At 41.1% G+C, this 24,118-nt stretch overlaps 1 protein-coding gene across 25 annotated transcripts in view; it reads left to right on the forward strand.

Moving 5' to 3' along the window:
* The window catches only part of CCDC91 (coiled-coil domain containing 91), a 344,415-nt gene that overhangs the window by 186,850 nt on the left and 133,447 nt on the right, over positions 1 to 24,118 (forward strand). For 18 of the 25 annotated variants that reach the window (XM_070049574.1, XM_051850367.2, XM_051850358.2 and 15 more), the window contains one exon: positions 15,445 to 15,552. The exons of the other annotated variants lie outside the window; for them this stretch is intronic. In XM_070049574.1, coding sequence (XP_069905675.1) covers positions 15,445 to 15,552 — 108 coding nt within the window. The remainder of the gene's footprint in view (positions 1 to 15,444; positions 15,553 to 24,118) is intronic. 25 annotated transcript variants of the gene reach the window in all.

Consider the following 24,118-nt stretch of genomic DNA (forward strand, 5'->3'; position numbering starts at 1 on the left):
TTCTTTATGGTGAAGGATTGGTATGCCAGCACAGAGGGACTGTGAAAGAAAGTTGTACATGGACAAAAGGCAGGCATATTTTGCTAAAATCACGTACTTGTGTAACTCAAGAAAGGTGAGGCCTTATCTTCTCAGGGAAAAAGTATTCTTGTACAGAAATGTGGCTCTTCAGTGAGGCGCATGTGAGTGCTGGAGGTAGTCATTTTAAACACTAACCCGTTATTCTCAAAATGATTTTTTTTTTACCCTAAATAACATTAGGGAAGAATTTTCCAGAGGAAATACAGTTGACCTGCCTGTGTTAAAATTCAAAGTCAGGCTTCTGTTTACGGGCTTTAATCATAGAAATCAAGTTCAGCATGCTTTCCTCTTATCTCACTTTGAGCTCAGTTCATTAAAAATTCCAGCTTGACAGACATACGATATGAACACCGTTTTTGTTAGAAGTTTGTGTTTTGCTGGAGTATACACAGTCTGCTCTTTCAAAGCAGTGACAGCAAGCTCCTCCCTCCCTTCCTGGTTTTTTTGTAAATGTATTTTCTTAAAGATAGGTCGGTTAGAAAAATGGCCTCCCTTTTAAACTTAGAGTTTTTCTTTGTTTCCTCCTGTGGTGGTGTTTCCAAGTTTTTTTTTTTTGTTTTTGTTTTTTTTTTTTTATTCTACCTCACATTATTTTTTGAATTAAATTAGACTCTATTTTAAAAAGTTATGTTTTTATTTTTCTTTTATTTGAAAGACAGATATCTTGCAGCCACTGGTTCACTCCTCAGATTGCTGCAAGAGCCGTGGCTAAGCCAGGATACCGAAACTCAGTCTGTGTCTCCCAGCTGGTTGGAAGTACTTGAGCCACCATCTATGCTCAGAGCGTTCATTGGCAGGGAGCTGGAGTCAAAATAGAGCTGGAACGCTGATAAGGGATGGGGGCATCCTAAGTGGTGTCTTAACTGCGCTGCAAATTGCCAGCCCTGAGGGTGTTTTTTTGTTATTGTTGAAACTCAAGAGATGGGGCCAGCATTGTGTTGTGTCCGGTGAGGTTACCCTGCTGCCTGCAGTGCTGGCATCCCCAGTGGATGCTGCTGCACTTCTGATACAGCTTCCTGCCTTCCTGCTGACATGCCTGGGAAACGAGCGGAAGATGGCCCAAGTACGTGGGCCCCTGCACCTTTGTGGGAGACCCAGATGAAGCTCCGAGTTTGGCCTGGCCTAACCCTGGCCATTGTGGCCATTTGGGGAGTGAATCAACAGTTGAGAGACTTCTCTTTCTCTGCTTCTGTCTCTCCCTCTCTCTAAGTCTGCACTTCAAATAAATAAACAAACTTAAAAAAAAATAAACTGCAGAGATAAAGACATTTTGCATTCATATCAGATAGGAGATATGTTGAACCGTTATTCAGTTTTGACTTAGTTGACAGACTAACAAAAATGCTGACTGAAAAAAAAAAAAAACCTTAAAAAGGACAAAAAAATGCAGTTTGGTATAATGTTTCTATGCAAATATTAGATAAATTGTAACTTTTTTTTGACAAGCAGAGTTAGACAGTGAGAGAGAGAGAGAGAGAGAGAGAGAAAGAGAGAGAGAAAGGTCTTCCTTCCATTGGTTCACCCCCCAAATGGCTGCTACCGCTGATGCACCGCGCTGATCCGAAGCCAGGAGCAAGGTTCTTCCTCCTGGTCTCCCATGTGGGTGCAGGGCCCAAGCATTTGGGCCATCCTCCACTGCCTTCCTGGGCCACAGCAGAGAGCTGGACTGGAAGAGAAGCAAGTGGGACAGAACCGGCGCCCCAACCAGGACTAGAACCCAGGGTGCCGGTGCCACAGGCGGAAGATTAGCTTAGTGAGCCGCGGTGCCGGCCAAATTGTAATTTTAATAATTTAAAGGTGTGAATGCCTAAGTTAAACCTTTTCTGTTTCTTTTTTGTGGTGAGATGCAAATAGTTACTGTAGATCATTACATTGTTTTCAACTAGGATTTTTCTGCCTGTTGTTTGCTTGCTTTTAAATACCATCTACTCCTACTGTAAAGATTTCCTTTCTTTCCTGTTGTGTTTGCATGTATGTGGCCAAGTGGAATATATTCTTGCACGATTCAAGATACCTGCACCACCACTGGACCCTCAGACACAGACCCATTCTCCTTTGGTCGTCTTTCTTTCTGAAACTTGACTGTATCTGTGATCTTTAATTCAGTGTATCAGAATCAGGATATAGAAACCCACGAGTCTTGGTCATGTGAATTGTGCATATAATGCATGATGATTTCATTGAGAAGACAAGGAGTGGGTGGAACGTTCTCTAAACTTAGAATATTTTATGAAGAGAATTTTCTGATGTTACATTTTCTTCTCTTCTTAAGTTTAAATATGGGGGTGTTGAACCAGAGTCACTGAAGTCTCAGCCAATTAGACACGTGAAATCATTTCTAGTGTTAGTGAAAAATGATATGAAAATCACTTCTTAAACTTCAGTTGTTCTGAAATCATCTTGATTGAAATTCTTAGTGTACGGATTTCCCTTGTTAACCACCTTTTGTTTTGTTGAGAATATTGGTCCTCTGCACATGTAGTGAAAAGGTCCGATATGCCTTAAATTCCTTTTGGTGAGGATTGCTTTGGATTTTAGCCATGTAACCTATATCGTTTGCCAGTTTACATATCACATGGCTTCTGTATTCCACTTTTCAAAAGCATCCAATTGCTAGTATTTTATTTGAACTCTTGAATTGTTTGTACTGTTTTACAAGGGAGAACATATTACATTTAGGAGACCGATTTTTCCCAGGGTGTAGAATTACTTGTATTATATAAAGTTCTTTTCCGAAGAGAGAGAAATTAACTTTGTTTTCTATTCTTTGGATGTTTTCCCTTGATTAGATAGTGCTAAGTTTTTGTTCAATGAGTTGGGGAAAGGTTAAAAATTAAGATAGTTTTGAGCTAATTATATCTTTGTTTGAATTCTACCATTTTGTTAACCCGAAGGTATAAAAATAAATTTATACTTTCAGTGATTTGATTGAACAATGAGACTCATAGATTCCAGCTTTTATCATGTGATCTGATTTTTCCTGGACAAATAAAGATGTTTGCTGTTGCCAGTAGAATCTGGCCCACAGCATACTAGATACTAGTGATTGGTTTGGATCTAATGAGTTGGCTTGTCCTTTCTCAGCCCTCCCACCACACTTATCCTCAGTGGAGGATGGGGAAAGGTTTGGTACTTGAGAATAACTCTGTGTGCCTCTGCATTTCCTGGACGGAGCCAAAATTTCGCATGCAAGTCTATTCTTGTGGTTTTCTTGCGCAGGCCAAACCAAAAAGCACTGGAAACTTTGCAAGAAAACTTGTTCTAATATAGATTGAAGGCTTGCCTTTATGTTGTGGCTGGATCATCTGCCTGATAGTCATAAAGTTGTGAAGGGAAGACTTGATTCTGTATTGAGGATATAAATTTTAAAGTCTTTTTGCCAAAAGGGCCTTTAAAAATGCCTCCAATACAAGAAACTTTGAATTGAATAGGGTTGGTGTGTGTTAGTTGTTTCTTTAGACATGTAAGGCCTTTCTTGATCCTGTTAGTGATTTTCTACCTCCTGAAATGCATTGGATATTACAGGATCCTTTACGGGTAAATGCTTGTGACTCAAGTTGTTTAGCCTGGACAATTTTGTCAGTATCAGTGCTGCGTTACACAGATATAATTGACTAATGATTATAAACATAGAGGTCCAGGTTCCTTATCTGTACCACCTTCTGAGACCCGTAACGATAGTGTGTTTCCATATTCATCTTGTAGGGCCTTGACCTGACATGATAGAGTTGGAAGGGTTTTTTTGAATCTTCTTATTTTCTTCTGCTTATTTGGCTGGTTCTTAAGTAACAAAGCTGGAAGAGACATTTCTACAACTCTCTCAATTAGCATATCGATTGTGTTGTGCTTAGTCCTCCTTAATCTTTTAAACTGAATCATCAGGAAGGTCTTTCTAGATTCAGGCATTTTCAGTTTTAGGTAATACTTGCAAAAAATTAATTACATTTAATTTTTATGTATTTGCAAGACAGTCAAAACGTTCCCACCTCCAAAATGCCCTCCATAACCAGGGCTAGATCAGGCTGCGGTTGCTGTCCTTGGATTCAGTCTGGTTTTCTACCATAGTGGCAGGGACCTAGGTACCGGAGCCCTCACCTGTTGCCTCTCAAGGTGCACAATAGGAGGAAGTGTGGAATTAGGAGCCGAGTCAGTACCTGAACACGTGCACCCCAGTGCAGGAAGTGGATGTCCTAAGTGATAGCTTAACAGCTACACCACATGCTTTCTCAACATTGCTTAGACTTTAGAGAGTGAAAACATTGTTACTTTTTATTTATTTTTATATAATGGCCATTGATGTTCCAGTTGTTGAATATCTGCAAACCATAATTGTTACCTGAAAGGAAGAAAGTTGTTCTTATATTCATTAAATTTCCTAAGACCAAATGAAGACATTTTCAAAAAAAATTGTAAAGATGTTGGTCTGTATGTATGGAATGCTTAAGTATGTTTCATCTGAACTGTAGAAAGTAGGCTCTCAAGAATACTAGCACAGGTATCATAACCAGTTAGATTTCGTAGAATAGCATTTATCATCACTGTTCAATTTATGCTTATTGTGTAGCCACCATCCAAATAGAAAGCTGGTTTTGAATAGAATTCCAAGTTTGAGAAAACTTGGTATGTGAGAATCATGATTTTACACCAAGGATAAATTATTAGGGGCTGTAATGATGTGCCACACTAAAACAGCTTGTTTATTGACATGGTAACATACGCATACAATGCGAAATTGAGAAGACCTGAGAGTATCTACTGTCACAGTGAATTTTACCTACATGGTGCGCACAATGCTCTTCTTAGCCCCAGGCTTTTGTCTTTTACAGAGATAGGATGCTTTGCTTGTAATTGTCACATGTCTGCCCTGCAGTGAATTGATTGTGAAGTTACCTTGTTTTTTTCCTTTTTATGTTGTGATTTATTTTCAAACAGTATTGTGATATAACTTAGATGCTGTAAAATTTGCCATGCTTTGAAGTTACTGTACAGCAGTGACAAATGTCACAGTAGTGACGTCTGGGGAATAATATCTAGATAGATATATCAAGAGATGTGTTCTGCTTTAGTACATTGGAGTGAGAGAATCAAGTGGAAAAGTGACTCTGTTTGGGTGGTTTACTGGGATATTCATGTAGCCAAATTCGTGTAATTCTGACACCGTGGCTCACTAGACTAATCCTCTGCCTGTGGCGCTGGGACCCTGGGTTCTAGTCCCGGTTGGGGCACCAGGTACTAGTCCCGGTTGCTCCTCTTCCAGTCCAGCTCTGCTGTGGCCCAGGAAGGTAGTGGAGGATGGCCCAAGTACTTGGGCCCTGCACCCGCATGGGAGACCAGGAGGAAGTACCTGGCTCCTGGCTTCGGATCAGCACAGCGCCGGTGGTAGCAGCCATTTGGGGGGTGAACCAACGGAAGGAAGACCTTTCTCTCTCTCTCACTGTTTACAACTCTCTCTGTCTCACTGGCAAAATCAATAGAAATTCTTGTAATCAGTTAGGATAGCATAGTCTGGGCCGGTGGGAAGCCAGCAGCACCACTTTGATACTTCCCTGCTAGTTAATAACAGCACCCTTAAGCCTCTCTGACTTTTCCCCTTGCACAGGGGCTTCTCTTAAGTAAAGATGAAGCTAGAGCATGGCACCGAGGGACTTTTAGCTTCAGTTTCATCCCAGGCCAATGTTTTGTAGGGTTTTTCTATACCACCCTTAACAGAACCACTTGTAATATCATAGCGTTAACTCTTCATTGGAAAAAAAGTATCATACAGTTGCCATCTATGTTGACATTTGTGGAGAAGTGAAAAAATAAATGGTGATATCATCTCTATGTTTTGTATAATGTTCATTTAAATCAAACCTTTGCCCTCTCTCAATGTTGATGGCTTCTCTGTTTTTGAGATCTATAATTGATGAATAGATCTCAGTTAGTTTGGAGGAGATTAATCATTTTAAAGACTTTTTTATAAAATTTAAAAGTTTTCTTTTGACTTGAAAGGCAGAGAGAGCGAGTGCGTGCAGATAGCTACCACACTTAGGGGTGGGCCAGGTAGCCCAGAACTCAGTCTGGATAGCAGGATCCCATTATCTGCTGCTTTTCATGGTACACATTAGCAGGAAGCCTGATGGAAAATGAAGGAGCCAGGACTTGAACCAGGCACTGCAGTATGGAATGCAGGCACATTAAGAAGCATCATGGCCCCTCTGCCAAGAAGTTTTCCCAGAAATAATCACTTAAATGGTCTTTGAGTGCAGTAATTAAAAAAAATTGATCTTAATTTGAAGCCATATAGCATGAATTTTATATATAAAGAAAATGAGGAATTTCATCTCAAAAATCAGCAGATTGTTATATAACAGTCCTATTCTAATGTGTCATCATTAATGTTAAGTTTTAAGTAAACTGTCGTGATTCGAGCCGCTACATTCTTCACTGTCACCGAAGAAAATCCTTACCTCCATTCCTTAGTGGAAGCATGTGAGGCAAAGAAACAGTGCTTTGCTCCATTGTATGTAAACCAACAGGTGACCCAGCCATACCTCATCGGGCCAGTCACTCACACACACTGCCTGCTCAGAAAGTCCACGCAGGGATCTTTAAGCTGAAACTCTCCAATATCTCTATGGGTTTCTTTATTCCCGTGGTCTCTGCTTTCCTGTTTGACAAAATGAGATGCAAGGGCCCTTGCTGGGCGAGCCTTAATAGCAAGTTGTATTTTCAGTGCTACAAAAGATTGGGAAGAGATTGTTTCCGTCGGATTCCTTTTCCTCTTCCGCCCTGTTCTTATAAAAACTGAAGCTGTAGCTCTTATTCATGTCACAAGAACAGTATTGTGGCATCCGACGGAGCAGCTTATCCATCTGGCAACTGTTCAGAAGGTTGAAGTGTCTGGAAGGCAGACATGCACAGCCTCTGTGCTGCGCTTAATTTTAGAAACTTCTTAATTTTAATGTGTTGTCCATGGCACCAGAGGAATTTTCACTGGGAGACTTTTGCGGTGTTTGAGGTAACAACTCTTATGTTACTAGAATCCCTCAACAACAAGGCGAACAGCAATGCTTCCCTCCGTCCGGAACATTTTCTTTGGCTTTCACAGACTCCACAACGCTTTATGGCATGGCTAGCCTGTATTGAATTTCCGTGTTTAGACCTACACCCATAATTTAACATTCTTGCTTTTGAGTTGTGTAGTAGCAGTGACTGTGACTCCAAAATACATCCACAGTCCTGAGACTCCCGGGAGCTCCCAGGGTGTGAGATCTGCAGCAGGACCCCTGCTCAGCACCCAGCATCACCGTGTGACTCCCCTTCCTTTTCCAAATTCAGTGAAAAGGGAGGGGAGACATCTTTCCTCTTTTCCACTGTTTCTGAAATTTTAGCTAGTAGTTTCTATCCTGCTCTCTGGAAAAAAAAAAAAATACATGGGATCAGATCTGTCACTATCTCTTCTCCGACCCCTGCAGTTTACTCTTTTTTTTTTTTTTTTAAAAAAAAGTTTGTTTATTTATTTGAAAGGCAGAGTTACAGAGAGGGAAGAGGCAGGGAGAGAGAAAAAGAGAGGGGGGTATGCCTTCCATCTGTTGGTTCACTCCCCAAATGACTGCAATGGCTGGAGCTGGGCCGATCTGAAACCAGAAGCCAAGAGCTTCTTCTGGGTGTCCCAAGTGGGTGCAGGGGCCCAAGGACTTGAGACATCTTCCACTGTTTTCCCAGGCCATAACAGAGAGCTGGATGGGAAGTGGAGCAGCCGAGACTGAACCAGGGCCCATATCGGATGCCGGCACTGCATGTGGTAGCTTTACCCTCAGTGCCACAATGCCGGCCCCTGCAGTCCGCACTTGGGGGATGTACACTTAGTTTTTCCCCGAGGGTTGAGCTCAGGAGGTGTGAATGGAGCGCCACTTCTGCCAGGCTGGGTAGCTGGAGAAAGCTTAGAATGCAGATTGAAGTCTGGGCCCCCAAAGAATTGGGCTCCCTAGCTTCTTTGCTGTGTACTTACATATCGCCTCTTGGTGACAGGTTTTAATCACATTATTTTTGTATTCCATGAAAATTTTCTAAAATGTCTAGATGCTGTTTTTCGAGTTGCCTGGCGCATCTCCTCTAGTACAGCTGTGCCTCAGTTGGATCACCAACTCACAGACTCACTGCTAGGGGGTCTCCTGATAGGGGGTCTGTTTTTAAAAAGATGTATGCATGAATGTGTGAATGAATGAGATCAAGCTGTTGTTTCCTCTCCTTTACAAGCCAACAAAGCCATTGTAGACGTTTTGGGATCCCCACATTGCCAAAAAGAGATCATTGATTAGCCAAGCCTCACTAAAGATTAAGACTCACTGGTAGCAAGAGCATCATTCAGAGTGGGACCTGGTCACCCCCATCATGTGGGCACTCTTCCTTCATCTTCATCGTCTGGGTGATCTGCCTCCGGTAGAATGGAAAATGAGAGTGTTACTAAAGAGCTGGTGTTCATGAAGTGTCCAGATGGAGTTTAAGAAGTCTTACTTTATGGATGTACTTACAGAAAGTGTATCCATTGCACTTGTAAGGACATGAAAAGGAAAAAACCAAAGCAGCTACTTGTTTTTAGGATTAACTCCTTCATAGCCAGAGAAGATGATTGCATTACTTTTTTTAATGAAAGCTTTTATTTAATAAATACAAATTTCATAGGTACAGTTATAGGAATATAGTGGTTCTTCCCCCCATACCCGCCCTCTCACCTCCATTCCTGTCCCACCTCCTACTCCCTTTCCCATCCCATTCATCACTAAGAATCATTTTAAATTAACTTTATATACAGAAGACCAACTCTGTACTAAGTAACAGTTATTTGCATTACTTTTAATGCTATAGTGTGAGAAATAAATTCATGCATGGTGCATTCATTGCAGTATACTCAGTTATTTGTGTGTAGCCCAGAGGAATCAGTGCTGTGTGTTTTCATATCGTAAGTTGTCCACTGATGGAGAGAGTTTTAACAGCATTTGAATGCCTTTGGTACTGTGTGACATTGCATGAACACTTTAAAAACTTCCCATAGGTCATGCTATGGAGACTTCAAGCCTTTAGTGGTTTCTCTTTGCAATTACAATTGGGTTAAAATGCCCTGCGACTGCCTGTGAGATCCCAGCCCTCTTCCTCCTTTTCCCATCTTCGATTCAGTGTTCAGGCCCAGGACCCAGCAAGATGATAGGCCCTAGATACAAAGGGGTTTGACCTGTTGAAGCTTTGACAGCAAGTCCAGTGTGACTACAAGGTCTGAGGGAATTCCCTGGTTCAGATGGTTCAGACTGGGCTTTCTTCTCGTTCTTTAAGTCATCAGGCATATTTTCACCCCAGGACTTTGTACGTTTCCCTTTGATGGGAGTGTTCTGCCCCTGACGTTTTACCTGGCTGAGCTTGTCCTCACCCGTGACACCTGAGCTCTGTCAGAGCTGCTTCAGAGCATCCTTTCTTGACTGTCGTCTCCAAAGAGTTTCTCCTCCACTCTCCCTTAACTGCTGTCTCATTCTGCTTTCCCCCTGGAGTGTTGTCCATCAGAAATGAGTAACTGTCTACCTTTAGTTCTTTTCCTCCTTTTACCCCCTCTTCCAGTCTGCTTGCCAGAGATGGAAATCAGTATGTAGAACAGTGTCTGGAATAAAGTGTGCATCCAGTAAGTACTGCCCAATGAGTGGTGAGTGATTGACTGATAGAAATGAGAATAGGTGCTTAGTACAGGAAGACAAAAATCTACTTCCCTGCTATGAAATAGCTAACATAAGCAGGGTTAGAACACCTGTCAGTACAGCTGGATTCAGTTCTTCATTGCACAACGTCTTCTCTTGAGATTTGGAGCACGTTTCTTATCTACAGTGTCTGGTTTTTAATCTGTGAAGCAGGTGTGCACAACCCGGATGAATGACACAGTGAAATGACTGATAGTCATCATTGTTACCAGTGTGCTTCAGTCAGGTAGTCCTCATTTTGATTGGGAAACTTGGTTATACTATGTTTGAAATTTTGAGAGAATATTGTAAAACGTGCCAACAGTTTAATACCCTTACAAGATTTTAAGAGTTTTATTTATTTGAAAGGCAGAAGCAGAACTCTTCCATACACTCATTTACTCCCCAAATGCCCACAGTAGCTGGGACTGGGCCAGGTGGAAGCCAGGAGCCGGAAGCTCCATCTGAGTCTCCCATACAGGTTAGAGGGACTCAAACATTTGAGCCATCACCTGCCTCTGCCCAGGGTGCACATTAGTGGAAAGCTGGAGTCAGCAGTGGAGCTGGGGCTCGAACCCTGGCACCCAGTGTTGGACATGGGTGTCCTGAGTATTGTCTTACCTGCTGTGCGCAACACGTACCCCTTGCAACATTTGAAAATGCATTTTGCTCAAAAGGAAGGCTTACCCTGAGAAACAATAAAAGTATCCCTTCACAGCTATAATTTATTCATTTTCCTTTCTGTTTTGCTCATTTTATCTTCATATAAAAATGGGAAAATACATGAAAAGAAAAAATAAAAATGAAATTTAAAAAATTATAAAATTTATATTTGCAGAGCAAATTATATTTTTCCCAAGAAAAATGAAATTGTGCTTGTTTTCAGATGAGACTTTACTGCAATTGTTCGGCTGTGGTACCATAGTCAATAAACTAAAGAGAGAATATAAACAGAGAGATAGTCAACATAAAGATACATATTTTACTAACAAAACATAGAAGTTTTAGTAAGTTCTTGATGAACAGACAAATCGGCCCCAAGTCATGATTTATTTGTTCAGTTTGTTCACCTCGTGTTTGCCTCTTGTCTTCTATGTACCAGACACTGTCACATGTCCATTGGGTGTGAGTTAATGATTCCTATCTGCCCAGGACCTAGATTCTAGTTGGAGTATAATTTTGTGTAAGTTTTGTCTCTGGCTTGCTTCACATCTTCATATTTTTCTTTTTTTGTAAAGTATGACTTAAAGGATCAATAGGTAACATTTTTTGTGAATTTCAAAATGTTCCAGTTACTGTTTTAATATGCTATATAGTGTTCATTTAGCATCAGATAATTACTTCCAGCATGATATTAATGTTTTGGACACCATCTGGGTTTTAGATACATCTGCTCTGCAAATCGGGATGAATCATTTAATTTGATGAGGTTGGAATCAAATCTGAATCAATTGGGCTATTTCAAGAGAGAAGAAAAGCCACAGCTTTTTTGGGACAATGGACTAGTCTCAATTGCCATAGTCAGCTTTAGGCTCAGTTTCTCTTCCGTGATTTAAATTCCAGCATATAGCTAATTCCGCCAAAGTAATAGCCACCTTTATTAGTTATTATGTTGTGATTTTTTTTGGTAGGGTTTATGTATTTGAAAGGCAGAATATGAGAGAGAACGAGTGAGGGAGCAAGCCTCCAACTGCTGGTTCATGCTGCCAGTGGCTGCAGCAGCCTGTTGTGGGCCAGGCTGAAGCTAGGAGCCAGGAAGTGTATCCCTGGTCTTGCTCATGAATGGCGGGGACCCAAGTACTTGGAGTGTCACCTGCTGCCTCCCTAGATACATTAGCAAGAAGCTGGATTGGAAATGGTCGAGCATCGGGGCTTGAAGTGGCACCCCAGCATGGGATGTGAGTGCCTGCCGTGCCGTGCCAGCCACCAGTGATGTTGTTTTTTTACTTCCTTTTGTTTTCTGTAAGGTTAATAGTTAGAGAATCTGTGGCATCCCTTTCCTTCCAAGGATTTGTAGTTTTTCGTACTCCTTGTTTACTTATTCACGTTTGAACCTGTAGAGGAGAAAGTGTGGGTATTTCTAATCTAAAGTAATAAATCAACAGTAAATTGAGATCTTTGACAGGGATTTGAATGCTTGGGATAAGTTTTGTAACTGAATTTGGTATCACTTGAAAATGAAAATCAGTGAACTTTCCAGTAGATACTGGTGCTTATAAGTTCTGATATTGATACTGTGTGTTTTTCCCTCTGGGTAAAAACCACTCTTTGGCTTTCTTGCTTGCTTGCTTTCTTGGGGTACCATGTGATGTACCAATACATGTACACACCATGTAATACTCAAATTCTCATTTGTTTGATGGTGAAGCTGTTCAAAAGCCTTTCTTCCAGCTTTTTGAAAAAATATGCCATATATTACTGTTCCCTGTAGCCACCATACTGTAATTCTCTTTAAAGAATTAGTAGTTTTTACACAGCTGTCATCACTCACAAACAGCCATTCCCTGTGCCGAGTGTGCATGCGGCGCTGTGTCAGAAGCTGTGTGTGATGTGTTTAGGCGAGTAGGACACAGCTGCTGTCCTGAAGGAGCCTGTCACGTCCACACCTTTAAAATTATTCCTGAAGTGTGATAGGTCTCTGCAGGTTCAGGGAGTTAAATTCCCTGGAATAATACTGCCAGTCTCTGATAGAACAGTGGCTAAGCCCATGTACTTTGAAAATCAAGAAAACTTTTCCCACTCTTGTTAGTATTCTTTTCCACATGGAAATGTGGTAAATGTCTTGATTTTCCTACCTGTATATACTATGGGATTATTAATTCTGTGTGTGTACTGTAACTGGTTTAAAATACGTTAGAAGGCCAGGCATTTGGGTCAGCAGTGGATCCACCTCTTGGGATCATGCATCCCTTATCAGAGTTCCTGGATTTGATTCCCAGCTGCACTCCCAATTGTATCTTTCTGTTAATGTGAATTGTGGGAGGCAGCAAGTGACGACTTAAGTGGTTTAGCCTCTGACTCCTGTGAGGGAGTCATGTGTTGAACTCCTGGGTCCCAGCTCAGCCTGCCCCAGCCTTGCCTGTTGCAGGGGAGAGGCTATGTGTTGTAGCATGTAGGGTCTCCTAATGTCCACCATCTACCTGTTTTTCTACTTCTCTACCGTACCATTCACCTTACTCTTTTTTTTTTTTTTTTAAAGATTTATTTATTTATTTGCAAGACAGTTAGAGAGGTCTTCATCTGCTGGTTTACTTCCCAGATGGCCACAATGGCTGGAGCTGCACCAATCCAAAGTGAGGAGTCAGGAGCTTCTTCTAGGTCTACCACATGGGTGCAGAGGCCCAAGGACTTGGGCCATCTCCCACTGCTTTCCCAGGCTATAGCAGAGAGCTGGATTGGAAGTGGAACAGCCAGGACTCGAACTGGCGGCCATACGGGATGCTGCACTGCAGGCAGCGCTTTACCTGCTACACCACAGCGCTGGCACCAGTTCACCTTACTCTTTATTCCATCTCCTGTGCTGGTTATGCTTGTTTTTTTGAGCTTCCCCGTGTAAGTGGTAAGCCCTGGGGCAGAGTCTGGGAACCCGTTCTTTATCGGATACACCCGTAGTGTGTGCTTACTGAGAGAATGTCTTCTACATCAGACTGAGCTGCCTGAGAATGGACTTTGTTTCCCCCACCTACATAGCCTTGCCTTTGTGTTCCTGGTTTAGATGTTTGGATACAAATGGCCGAATGGGGCTCAGATGAGATGTTTTCTCTGTATAAGAAGCCGGTTAGTTTCACAGAGCTTTTCCTTAGCTGCTAACCACAGCTTCGGCCTTTCACATTTGGAGGAGGTGAATATGTGGTGTACAAATCAACAGCTAGAAGGAAACATACAACCTGTCTCCCTCATTAATAAAGAATATTATTTCATCTGATTAATGTACCAGTCCTCTACAGGATATAGTCTACTGAAATGACAACTGAGTATTTAAATTGTGGGATGCTTGGATGTATTTAAATTGTGGCAAATGCAGTTGAAAGCAGTTCTTTGCATTAAACCAAACAGTTCTGTCATCCCTGTTCCAAAAAATGAATGGCATTTTTCTCTTGACAGAAGATCCTGTGGTTGTTCCAAGGGAGCTGTCTATAACTATATCATTCTTTAAAGTTTGTGAATTCTATCAAATAGTAACTCATATTTCTTCCCTAAGGGAAAACAGAGATTTATATCATCACTTCACAGTTTAAAAGGATCATATATTGGTGCTCTATATAAGTCAATCATTATGGATTCTTTAGAAAATATATATTGTTCAAATCTAGGCCTAAAATAGATGTGGTACCCAGTTCCTTATATTTTGATCACAACCCAGTTAGGGTTTATTTTCCTTTACTAGTGTCCTGGTATTTCTGTAACTTCAGAGTGATGAATAGTGAATTGGAAGAGTATGATTATCATCAGAGTCTTAACATGTGCAAAATAGAGTTTTTGAAAATATTTTTATCTTAGTTTCAAAAGAAATGCCTGCCAATTTATTTAGCGTCTTTAATGCGTGTTGTTTCCAACCAAGTCAATGTATTTTCAAAACAGAGGTTAAGAGATTTGGCTTCTTTTTCTTTCTTGGTGAGTGTTCCAATGGTCTGTTTTCTATAAGATGTGTCTGTTTCAGCTTACCATTTTGATTATGAGTAGTTAATTACCCAGATAGAGCTTTAAAAATAGAATATTGGTGGAGGAATTCCTGTGTATATGGTTTAGTACATATTTTAGAAGGATTTAGTATTTATAAATGGCATGTAAGTTTTTATTGGTACCACGTTAGTATAAGATAAATAAAGCTTTTTTTTTTTTTTTTTAAGAAAAAAAAAAAAGGGAAAGAAAAGGCTGATAATATTCTAAGCATCTGCAGCCAGGAAGTCCGTGTGTGGAATATCTTCAAGTGTCGTCTTGGCTCTTGTTGCCCCAGTGGTAACATCTTGATATTTAACTTCCTTAGCTCCCAGCGTTGATTCTACCCACGCAGGTTTGTCCAGTCTCTCAGGCCTTCTTACTTGCTAGGAATACGGCCTAGCGATTCTGACTGCCACACTCTGACTTGTACCTTTGCACAGGAGGGGCGTGACCTTCCCGGGAGGGGCAGCTCTGGTGCCTTTGAAGTTACGCAGAGTCTCCATCTGCTTTTACTTGACTTGTGGTCTTGAAGATCATACTTGGCCCCTGGGATCCTGCAGTGTGCCGAGAGGATGTGGAGTTTTGTCAGCCAGTGAAATATGTCTGGCTTTTTTCTCTTTTTCTTTCTCTTTTTTTTCTTTTTCAGCAGCTTTCATATTCCCTTCGTCCTGTGTGGTCCCCACTGAGCTGAACTTAGATTTAAGAGAGCGACTCACTCCCTTTATCATCTTCTATGACTGGGCCCTTTTTTTCAAGGGGAAGGTGTGTGGAACGAGCATCGGAGCCAGAAACGCTGAAATATTGGCAGTCGGCAAGGCGGCCGCTGGGAGTGTCCAGCAGCTCTGTAGATGAAGGTGCTTCGCTGTGCACAGCGGGGTGTTCTGTCACGCACGAGAGTGCTGCCTTTCACAGGCACACCACCGGCAAAACAGCCTGCTGCCAACAGCAGTCCCCACGCGCTGGCTGTGGTCCAAGTGACTTCTTTGCTTGTTTTTAGGCGCTGCTGCAGTCTTCAGTTAAGCAACAAGTGGAAGCTATTGAAAAACAGTACATTTCCGCCATTGAGAAGCAAGCACACAGGTGTGAGGAGTTGCTGAATGCCCAGGTAACACAAGAACACATCTATTATGCATTTATACTGTTCCTCTGGCTCCCCTCCCCTGAGAGCTTTATAACTGTTGATTCAGTTTCATGCCATTTACTTTCCTTGGTGTATTTTGGAGGAAAAAAATGTGCTTATGTAAACCCAAAGTTTGAGAATTTTATGATAGACTCAAAATAGAACGAAGGGCTGAAAATACTTGAAAGTTGGTCTCGCTCAACTTAATCATTATTCTTATGTTAATTTCCGGCTTACAGTAACATCCATCCATGAAAGAACAGAAGCACAGAGGTAAGTATGACTGCATTGCAGCGTGGGAGTGAGTTCCCATGACAAAAGATTTCTGAATATCACGTCAGTTTTTAAAGTCTTCATGTTTGAGTTACTTTCACTCCATGTAGATACTGGTTTCTTGTTGAATTTTCTGTTGACTTTTTTTTTTTCTTTTCTTGATTGAATGTCTGAAAAGGCTTACATATTCACCTTTTTTTTTTTTCCCAAAGATTGATTTGTTTATTTGAAAGGTGGAGTTAGAGGGAAAGAGATGTCTCCCATCTGTTGGTTCACTCCCCAGATGGCCTCATAGGCCAGGGCTGGGCCAAGCCAAAGCCGGACACCAGGAGCTTCTTGCAGGTCTCCTACATGAGTACAGAGGCTAAAACACTTGGGCCATCTTCTGCTGCTTTCCCAGGCGCATGAGCAGGGAGCTGGATCAGAAGTGGGACAGCGGGCCCTGGACCAGCTCCAGTACAGGATGCCAATGGCGCAGGCAGTGGCTCCCCTTGGTACGACACAACGTCGGTCCCCAGCCTTTTTACATGGAGCAATCATGTGAAGGGAATTTATGGCCTTGTCAACTCTATATAAATAACATATGCAAGAAGTTCCGTATAACACTTTAAAATAATATAAAACTTGGAAGGTAAAAATTAAAACATTATTTAAATGACCTCTTATTGGATGGCAAGAAATTCACTAAATTAGGGAACAGCAGCTAGCGCTGTGGCGCAGTGGGTTAAAGCACTGGTTCAAGTCCCAGCTGCTCCACTTCCGATCCAGCTCTCTGCTCTGGCCTGGGAAAGCAGTAGAAGATGGCCCGAGTCCTTGTACTGCTGTATCTATGTGGGAAACCCGGAAGAAGCTCCTGGCTCCTGGCTTTGGATCAGCTCAGCTCTGGCCGTTGTAGTCATTTTGGGGCGTGAACCAGTGGAATGGAAAACCTTTCTATCTCTAGCTCTACCTCTCTCTGTAACTCTTTGAAATAAAATAATTAAAAAAAAGAATTAGGGAACAAAATTAAGAAAGAATTTAAGTGGAGATTTATAAATACACTACCTTGCCATCACGATTGGGATTAGTATGGTTAAATTTTTAAATGTCCTTTTAATAAATACCTTTGATGTCTTTTTTCTTTTTTAAAGATTTTATTTATTTTGGAGGTAGAGTTACAAATCGAGAGAGGGAGAGACAGAGAGAGAAAGGTCTTCCATTCGCTGCTTCATTCCCCAGATGGCTACAACAGCCAGAGCTGAGTCGATCAGGAGCCAGGAGCTTCTTTGGGGTCTCCCACGTGGAGTGCAGGGGCCCAAGCACTTGGGCTGTCCTTTACTGCTTTCCCACACCATACCAGAGAGCTGGACTGGAAGAGGAGCAGCTGGGACATGAACTGGTGCCCATATGGGATTCTAGTGTTGCAGGCAGAGACTTCTCCCACTATGCTGTAGCTCTGGCCCCAGTAAATGTCTTGGAAGAGGCAATACATAGAGAATTTTATGAATTTGATGTAATAAACTATTTAGGATACTTAAATGCTAGGCTGTCACACATATGAACTATGTAACTTTATGAATGAATGGCAAAAATCACAGAGAAGAATTAAAGGTCACAGAACAGTGAATCTGCATAAGGTCTTGTTGGCCTGGGTGGGCTGGGTTCTTCTTCAAGCCCTCTGGCTTCAGCCACTGAAGTTTCTTTCTATTTTATTCATGCCGCATACAAGAGGGTCTCCAAAACAATTATGAAAATGTGTATTAAGAAAAACTGTGCATGGGTTCAAAAATTTTTTTTGCACCTGAATAGACTTAATTGATTTTCTGTGAAATTTTTAAAGACTTTTAAAGACTTTTTTGTAAATCAAAGGTTGATCTGGGGCTCGAGCTCTTGTTCTCACCCTGGGATATATACTCAGAGTGTCAGTGCTGTGTGGAATGTTTCCTGTTATTTCTACAGCACGTCAGAGATGTCTCTTAGGTTTCATTTCAGAGATGAAATCCTTTGGCTTAGAAATGACTCTCTGAGTGCTGCTCTGTATCGACATGGTCAGCTCAAATAATGGGGGCGCCTGGTGAGCTCCTGCCAGAACCTGAAAGGGCAGAACCAGGGAATGGTTGGAGAGCAGCACGAACGTGCATGCTCTGCTCTTTGAGCACCACATATTTGACGTCTCCATCTCACGGAGAAGTTTACACCTGCCGTCTCCACGGGGAAAATCTGGAAGTGTGTGCAGCCGTGGAGTCACACTCAAGAGTCCGGGATCGTCCCTGATGTGGACTCATGCGCTGCCATCTCTGTGCTGTCAGGCCACTTCTGTCCTGGAGAAGTAGAAACTAAAGTCAGAGTCGTGCGCCCCTGCCGTGTCTGGTGTGCAGTGGTGAGGCAGAGGGGAACACACCAGGTGGAAGGCTGAACCACTGACGGAGGAAATGGAAGTCTTTCCTGGGGTGGGGGTTGCTCTTTGATTTTCCCTGCTTATCTTTTGGGTTTCAGGACTGGATCCCTACTCCATTGTTCCATAAGGTTTTATGTTTCTAGGCTATTTGTTGCTTACAGGTAATAGGAACAGGAGATGAGACCATTTCTCAGCCTGCTTCCTGTCTGTAGAAAATCGAGGGCTCCAGGTCCTTGTAGGTGGCACGTGCTGTGAGCTCAGTGGAGTGGTTCTGCTGGCTTCCTAGCTACCTGTTGGTCACAGGCACACTCACAGTTGTTTTGGAGACCTCCTTCCTCATTTGACATTTTCCTGTGTTTTTCTAATAGTTGCTTATCTGCATCTGTCTTCTCATTTGTGGATGACTTAATTCCATCAAACCTGGGAGAGGGAGGGGGCGGGAAGCCATGTGGCCTCTGTTCCTCTGGCTATCTAGTCCACATGAAGTGTCCCAGGCAGCTACAGCTTTGTGGGGTCTTTGCTTGGAGACACTAGAATCCTTGGGGTTTCTAACAGAGTGTGTGACTCACACCGCGTGGTTTAGTAGTGCTCGTAAGGCAGAGCGTGGTTGATCTTTGTTGCTGGAAGCCTTCTCCCTTGTATCTTACCCAAGTTGAGGTTGAGAAATGGTTGTCCACACAAGGAGCTACTTTCTTAAACTTTACTCTTGCTTCTGATTTGATGCTTGTAAGTTGTCTTTTTCCTGGGCTTTCAATTGCTGATCTTGTCTTTTTTGTGTATAATGCCTGTCAAAATCAGCCAAAAACAGAGATATTAAAATAGATTCAACCAAGTTGCAGGGTAAATGTTGAATTTACAAAATAACTTGGGTATATGTGTACCAGCAGCAATGGATAATTGGACTAGAAGTTAAGAAATCAATACCATTTATAATAGCATGTAAAAAAAATCCCTGGGAATAAATTTAACAAAGATGATTATAAATTAAAAAAAAACTTGTTTACTGACAACTGTAAAGTATTGGTAAAGGAAATTAAAAGTTATTTAAATAAATGGAATAATATTCCCTGTTGACTTTAAAATATCTGATGACAAGCACTCAGAATCAGGGAAACATTTGTAAGATCACAGCAGTACTGTAGCTTTTGATGCAATGCTGTTTAGAAAGCAAAGCTTAGAGGCTGGTGCTGTTGACAGTGGGTTAGGCCCTTGCCTGAGGTGCTGGCCTCCCATGTGGGTACTGATTCAAGTCAAGACTGCTCCATTTCCAATCCAGCTCCCTGCTAATGTGTCTGGGAAAGCAGCGGAGGATGGCCCAAGTGCCACTCACGTGGCAGACAGGCAGAAATCTTCTGGGCCCTGGCTTTGGCCTGGCCCAGCCATGGCTATTGTAGGCATTTGGGGGTGTACCAGTGGATGGAAGATCTCTCTCTCTCTGTCTTTCTCTCTCTTCCTCCTTCCCTCCCTCTGTCCTTCTTTCTGTCTCTCCTTCTCTATCTCTGTGACTCTGCCTTTCAAATAAATAACTAAATTTGTATAAGACATCTCTCTTTAAAATTAAGTAGTAAAGGAAAAATAGAGTACATAGACTCGTATGTTCAGGAGTCAAACCTTGTGAGTTTACCCCCAGTTTTGTTTTTAACCATGTTAATTGGGCTAAGTCTCTTAACCTTTCTGTGCCTCCTTTTTCTCATCTATACACTGGATACACAAGCTATTCTTCCCTTACTGAGTTTTTGGGAGCCTTAAGTAACATCAGATTTGCATCTTACTGGCTGCCTTACTGTCTTTTTTCATATTCTTGACCAACTGGAATCAGAGCCAGGACTCAGGTGTTGTAATCTCTGTAGAACAAAGACTGATTCTTGTAAGTTTATATTGTGTCTTGTGATTGATTGCAGTACTGGTTATCGAGAGCATTTGGAGAAAGGACCAGTGCATGGACAATCTTTCTGTTTGTCTCTGTCTCCCTGTCTCTTGTATCTATGTCTTTCAAATAAAATGAAAACTAATCAATACAAATTAAAAGAAAATATACTAAACCTTAAAAATGCAGAATAAACAAGTTAGACTCGTAAATGATTGTTGCATATGGCATAAAAGAAGTGTAATCTTTTAAAATTGTTACTACTGTAAAGAGAACAGATTTCGTGTATTTCATACATATAATTCAAAGAACATAAGCATTTTTCCTTCCCTCTCCTCTCTTCCTTTTGTTTTTGCTTTAATTGTTTAAAATACATAATTTCACTCCACTTTGTAATCTCAGACTTGGTGTACCACTAATCCTAACTTTCAGCAAGTAAAAATCAGGAAGACTACAGTTCCACTGAGTGCAAACAAGGGCTAAAAACAATCAAATCACAAGATGACTGTGTTATTCCTATTTTTTTATATTCTGTATTAACTACCACATATCAGAGAAAACATATTTGTCTTTTTGGAACTGGCTTATTTAACTAAGTGTAATGGTTTACACTTGTATCCATTTTGTGAAGAAGACTGGATTTCACTCTATTATGGCTGAGTAGTATTCCATAGTGTACACACCACATTTTCTTTATTCATTCGGCAGCCAGTAGTCTTCTGTGTTAATCCTGTGTCTTAGCTGTTGTGAATTGAGCTGCAGTAAACATGGGGTTACAAGCAGCTCTTTCATGTGCTGACTCCATTTCATGTGGGTAAATTTCCAGGAGTGGGATGTCTGGGTCATAGGGAATATCTTTCCAGATTTATGAGAAATTTCCATACTTGTACTAGTTTACATTCCCATGAACAGTATATTAAGATGCCTTTTTCATACATCCTCACCAGCATTTATTATTTTTTGACTGTTGAATGATAGCCATTCTTAGTGAAACCTCATTGTAGTTTTGATTTGCATTTCTCTGATGGCAAGTGATTTTGAGCATTTTTTTATGTGTCTCCTAACCATTTGTACTGCATTATTTCAAAAATGCCTGTTCAAGTCCTTTATCCATTTCTTAACTAGATGTTTTGTTTTGTTGTTGTTGAGTTTCTGGAGCTCTTTGCAGATTCTGGATATTGATTCTTTATCGTTGAATCTTTTACAAATATTTTCTCCCATTCTACTGATTGCCTCTTCATTCTGTTGAATGCAGAAGCTTCTTAGCTTGATGTATTTGCATTTTTCTGTATTTTACTTTATTGCATGTGCTTTGGTGGTCTTTTCCAATAAGTCTTTGCCTGTGCCACTGTCTTGCAGAGTTTCCTAAGTGTTCTCTTTTAGTATTTTGATGGTATCTGGACGTAGATTTAGATTGTTGATTCATTGCGAGTTTATTTTTCTATAGGTGTAAGGTGGGATTTCATTTCATACTTCTTTATGTGTAGATCCAATTTCCCCACCACCATTTGTTGAAGAGACTGGCCTTGCTCCAGGGGTTGATTTTAGCTTGTTTGTCAGATTATTTGGTTTTAGCTGCATGGAGTTCTTTCTATGTTTTCTATTCTGTTCCATTGGTTTACATGCCCTTTGTTTGTGCCAGTATATGGCTGTTTTGATCATAACAGCCCCGTAGGATGTCTTGAAGTCGGCCAGTGCCGTGGCTCACTTGGCTAATCCTCTGTCTATGGTGCCAGCACCCTGGGTTCTAGCCCTGGTTGGGGCACCGGGTTCTGTCCCGCTCTCTTCTCTTCCAGTCCAGCTCTCTGCTGTGGCTCAGGAAGGCAGTGGAGGATGGCCCAAGTGCTTGGGCACTGCACCCGCATGGGAGACCAGGAGGAAGCACCTGGCTCCTGGCTTCGGATCAGTGCAGCGCGCCGGCCGTGGCAGCCATTTGGGGAGTGAACTAATGGAAGGAAGGCCTTTCTCTCTGTCTCTCTCTCTCTCACTAACTCTGCCTGTCCAAAAAAAAAAAAAAAAGAATGTCTTGAAGTCTGATATTGAGATGCCTCTAGTTTTGTTTTTCTTGTTTAAGATTTATTTAGCTAATTGGTGTCTCCTGTGTTTCCATATGAATTTTAGTATAGCTTTTTCTAGATCTGTGAAGAATGTACTTGATATTTTGATAGGAATTACATTGAATCTAAAAATTGCTTGGGTAGTATGGACATTTTGGTATTTATTTTTTCAATCTATGAACATTGAAGATTTTTCTAGTTTTTGTATGTCATCTCTTTTTTTAATGTTTTATAATTAACATTGTAGAGATCTCAGGTTGTTACTTAAATTTATTTTATTACTGTGAATGGTAGTGATCTAACAAGTGCCTTCTGAGCCACAGCATTGTTTGTGTATACCAAAGCTATTGATTTTTGTGTTTTGGTTTATATCCTGCAACTTTACCGAACTCTGTTATGAGTTCTACAGTCTCTCAGTGTGGAATGTTTTGTTTCCCCTTTATGTAGGATCATATCATCTACAAACAGGGAATATTTAACTTCCTCCATTCTATTTGTATCCCTTTGATTTATTTGTCTTGCCTAACGGCTCTGGCTATAGCTTACAGAACTACATTGAATAGCAGAGGTGAAAGTGGGCATTATTGTTTGGTTCTGGATCTTAGTGTAAATGCTTCCAACTTTTCCCCTTCAGTATGATGTTGGCTGTGTGTTTGTCTTATGTTGCCTTGATTGTGTTGAGGAATGTTCCTTCTATACCCAATTTGCTTAAGATGCTTTTTAATCATGAAAGGATGTATTTTATCAAATGCATTTTATATCAGTAAAGGAATGTAAATTATTTAATGCATGTAGTAAAATGCATTTATATTATTGACATAATTCTATGGTTTTTATTCAGTTTTTTAATATGATATTTCATATTAATTAATTTACATATATTGAACCATCCCTGCATACCTGGGGTAAATCTCACTTGGTCTGGTTAAATGATCTTTCTAATGTGTTGTTGGATGCGATTAGGTAGTATTTCGTTTTCAGAATTTTATTTATTTATTTGAGAGGCAGGGTTCCAGACAGAGAGGTAGAGACAGAGAGAAACGTCTTCAATCTGCTAATTCACTCCCCAAATGGACACAATGGCTAGAGCTGGGCTGGTCTGAAGCCAGGAGCCAGGAGCTTCTTTCGGGTCTCCCAAATGGGTGTTGGGGCCCCAGTATTTGAGCCATCTTTCTTCTTCTTTTCTAAGCCCATTAACAGGGAATTCCACAATGTAATGAACCTGGAAGTTAAGAACTTAATAAACACTTGAAAATATGCAAATACACGGAAAATGAACAACATGCTCCTAAATGAACAAAAAATCAAAAGAGAAATAAAAAAAAGTTCTAGAAATGAATGAAGATAATAATATCACATATCAAAACTTATGGGATGGGGCCAGTGCTGTAGTACAGTGGGTTAAAGCCCTGGCCTGAAGCACCGGCATCCCTTATGGGTGCCAGTTCTAGTCCCAGCTGCTCCTCTTCCAATCCAGCTCTCTGCTGTGGCCTGGGAAAGCAGTAGAAGATGGCCAAGTCCTTGGGCCCCTGCACCCACGTGGGAGACCCAGAAAAAGCTCTTGGCTTCAAATTGCCACAGCTCCTGCCATTGTGTCCATCTGGGGAGTGAACCAGCAGATGGAAGACCTCTCTCTGTAACTCTGTCTTTCAAATAAATATAATCAATCTTAAAAAAAACAGGGGATTCAGCAAAAGCACTGTTGACAGGGAGGTTGATAGCAATCAGTGCGTATATCAAGAGGTTGGAAAGGCATCAAATAAATGGTCTAACAATGCATCTCAAGAAACTAGAAAAACAAGAACAAACCAAACTGAAAATTTCTAGGAGGAAAGAAATAATTCAAATTAGAGTAGAAAAAGCAAAAATGAAACCACAAAGCACAATATATACAATCAGTGAAATCAGGAGCTGCTTTTTTTAAAAAAATGAAGTTGATATACATTAACCAAACTGACCAAAAAAAGGTGTGTGTGT

This window comes from Oryctolagus cuniculus, chromosome 9, assembly GCF_964237555.1.
Source record: "Oryctolagus cuniculus chromosome 9, mOryCun1.1, whole genome shotgun sequence".
NCBI lineage: Eukaryota > Metazoa > Chordata > Mammalia > Lagomorpha > Leporidae > Oryctolagus > Oryctolagus cuniculus.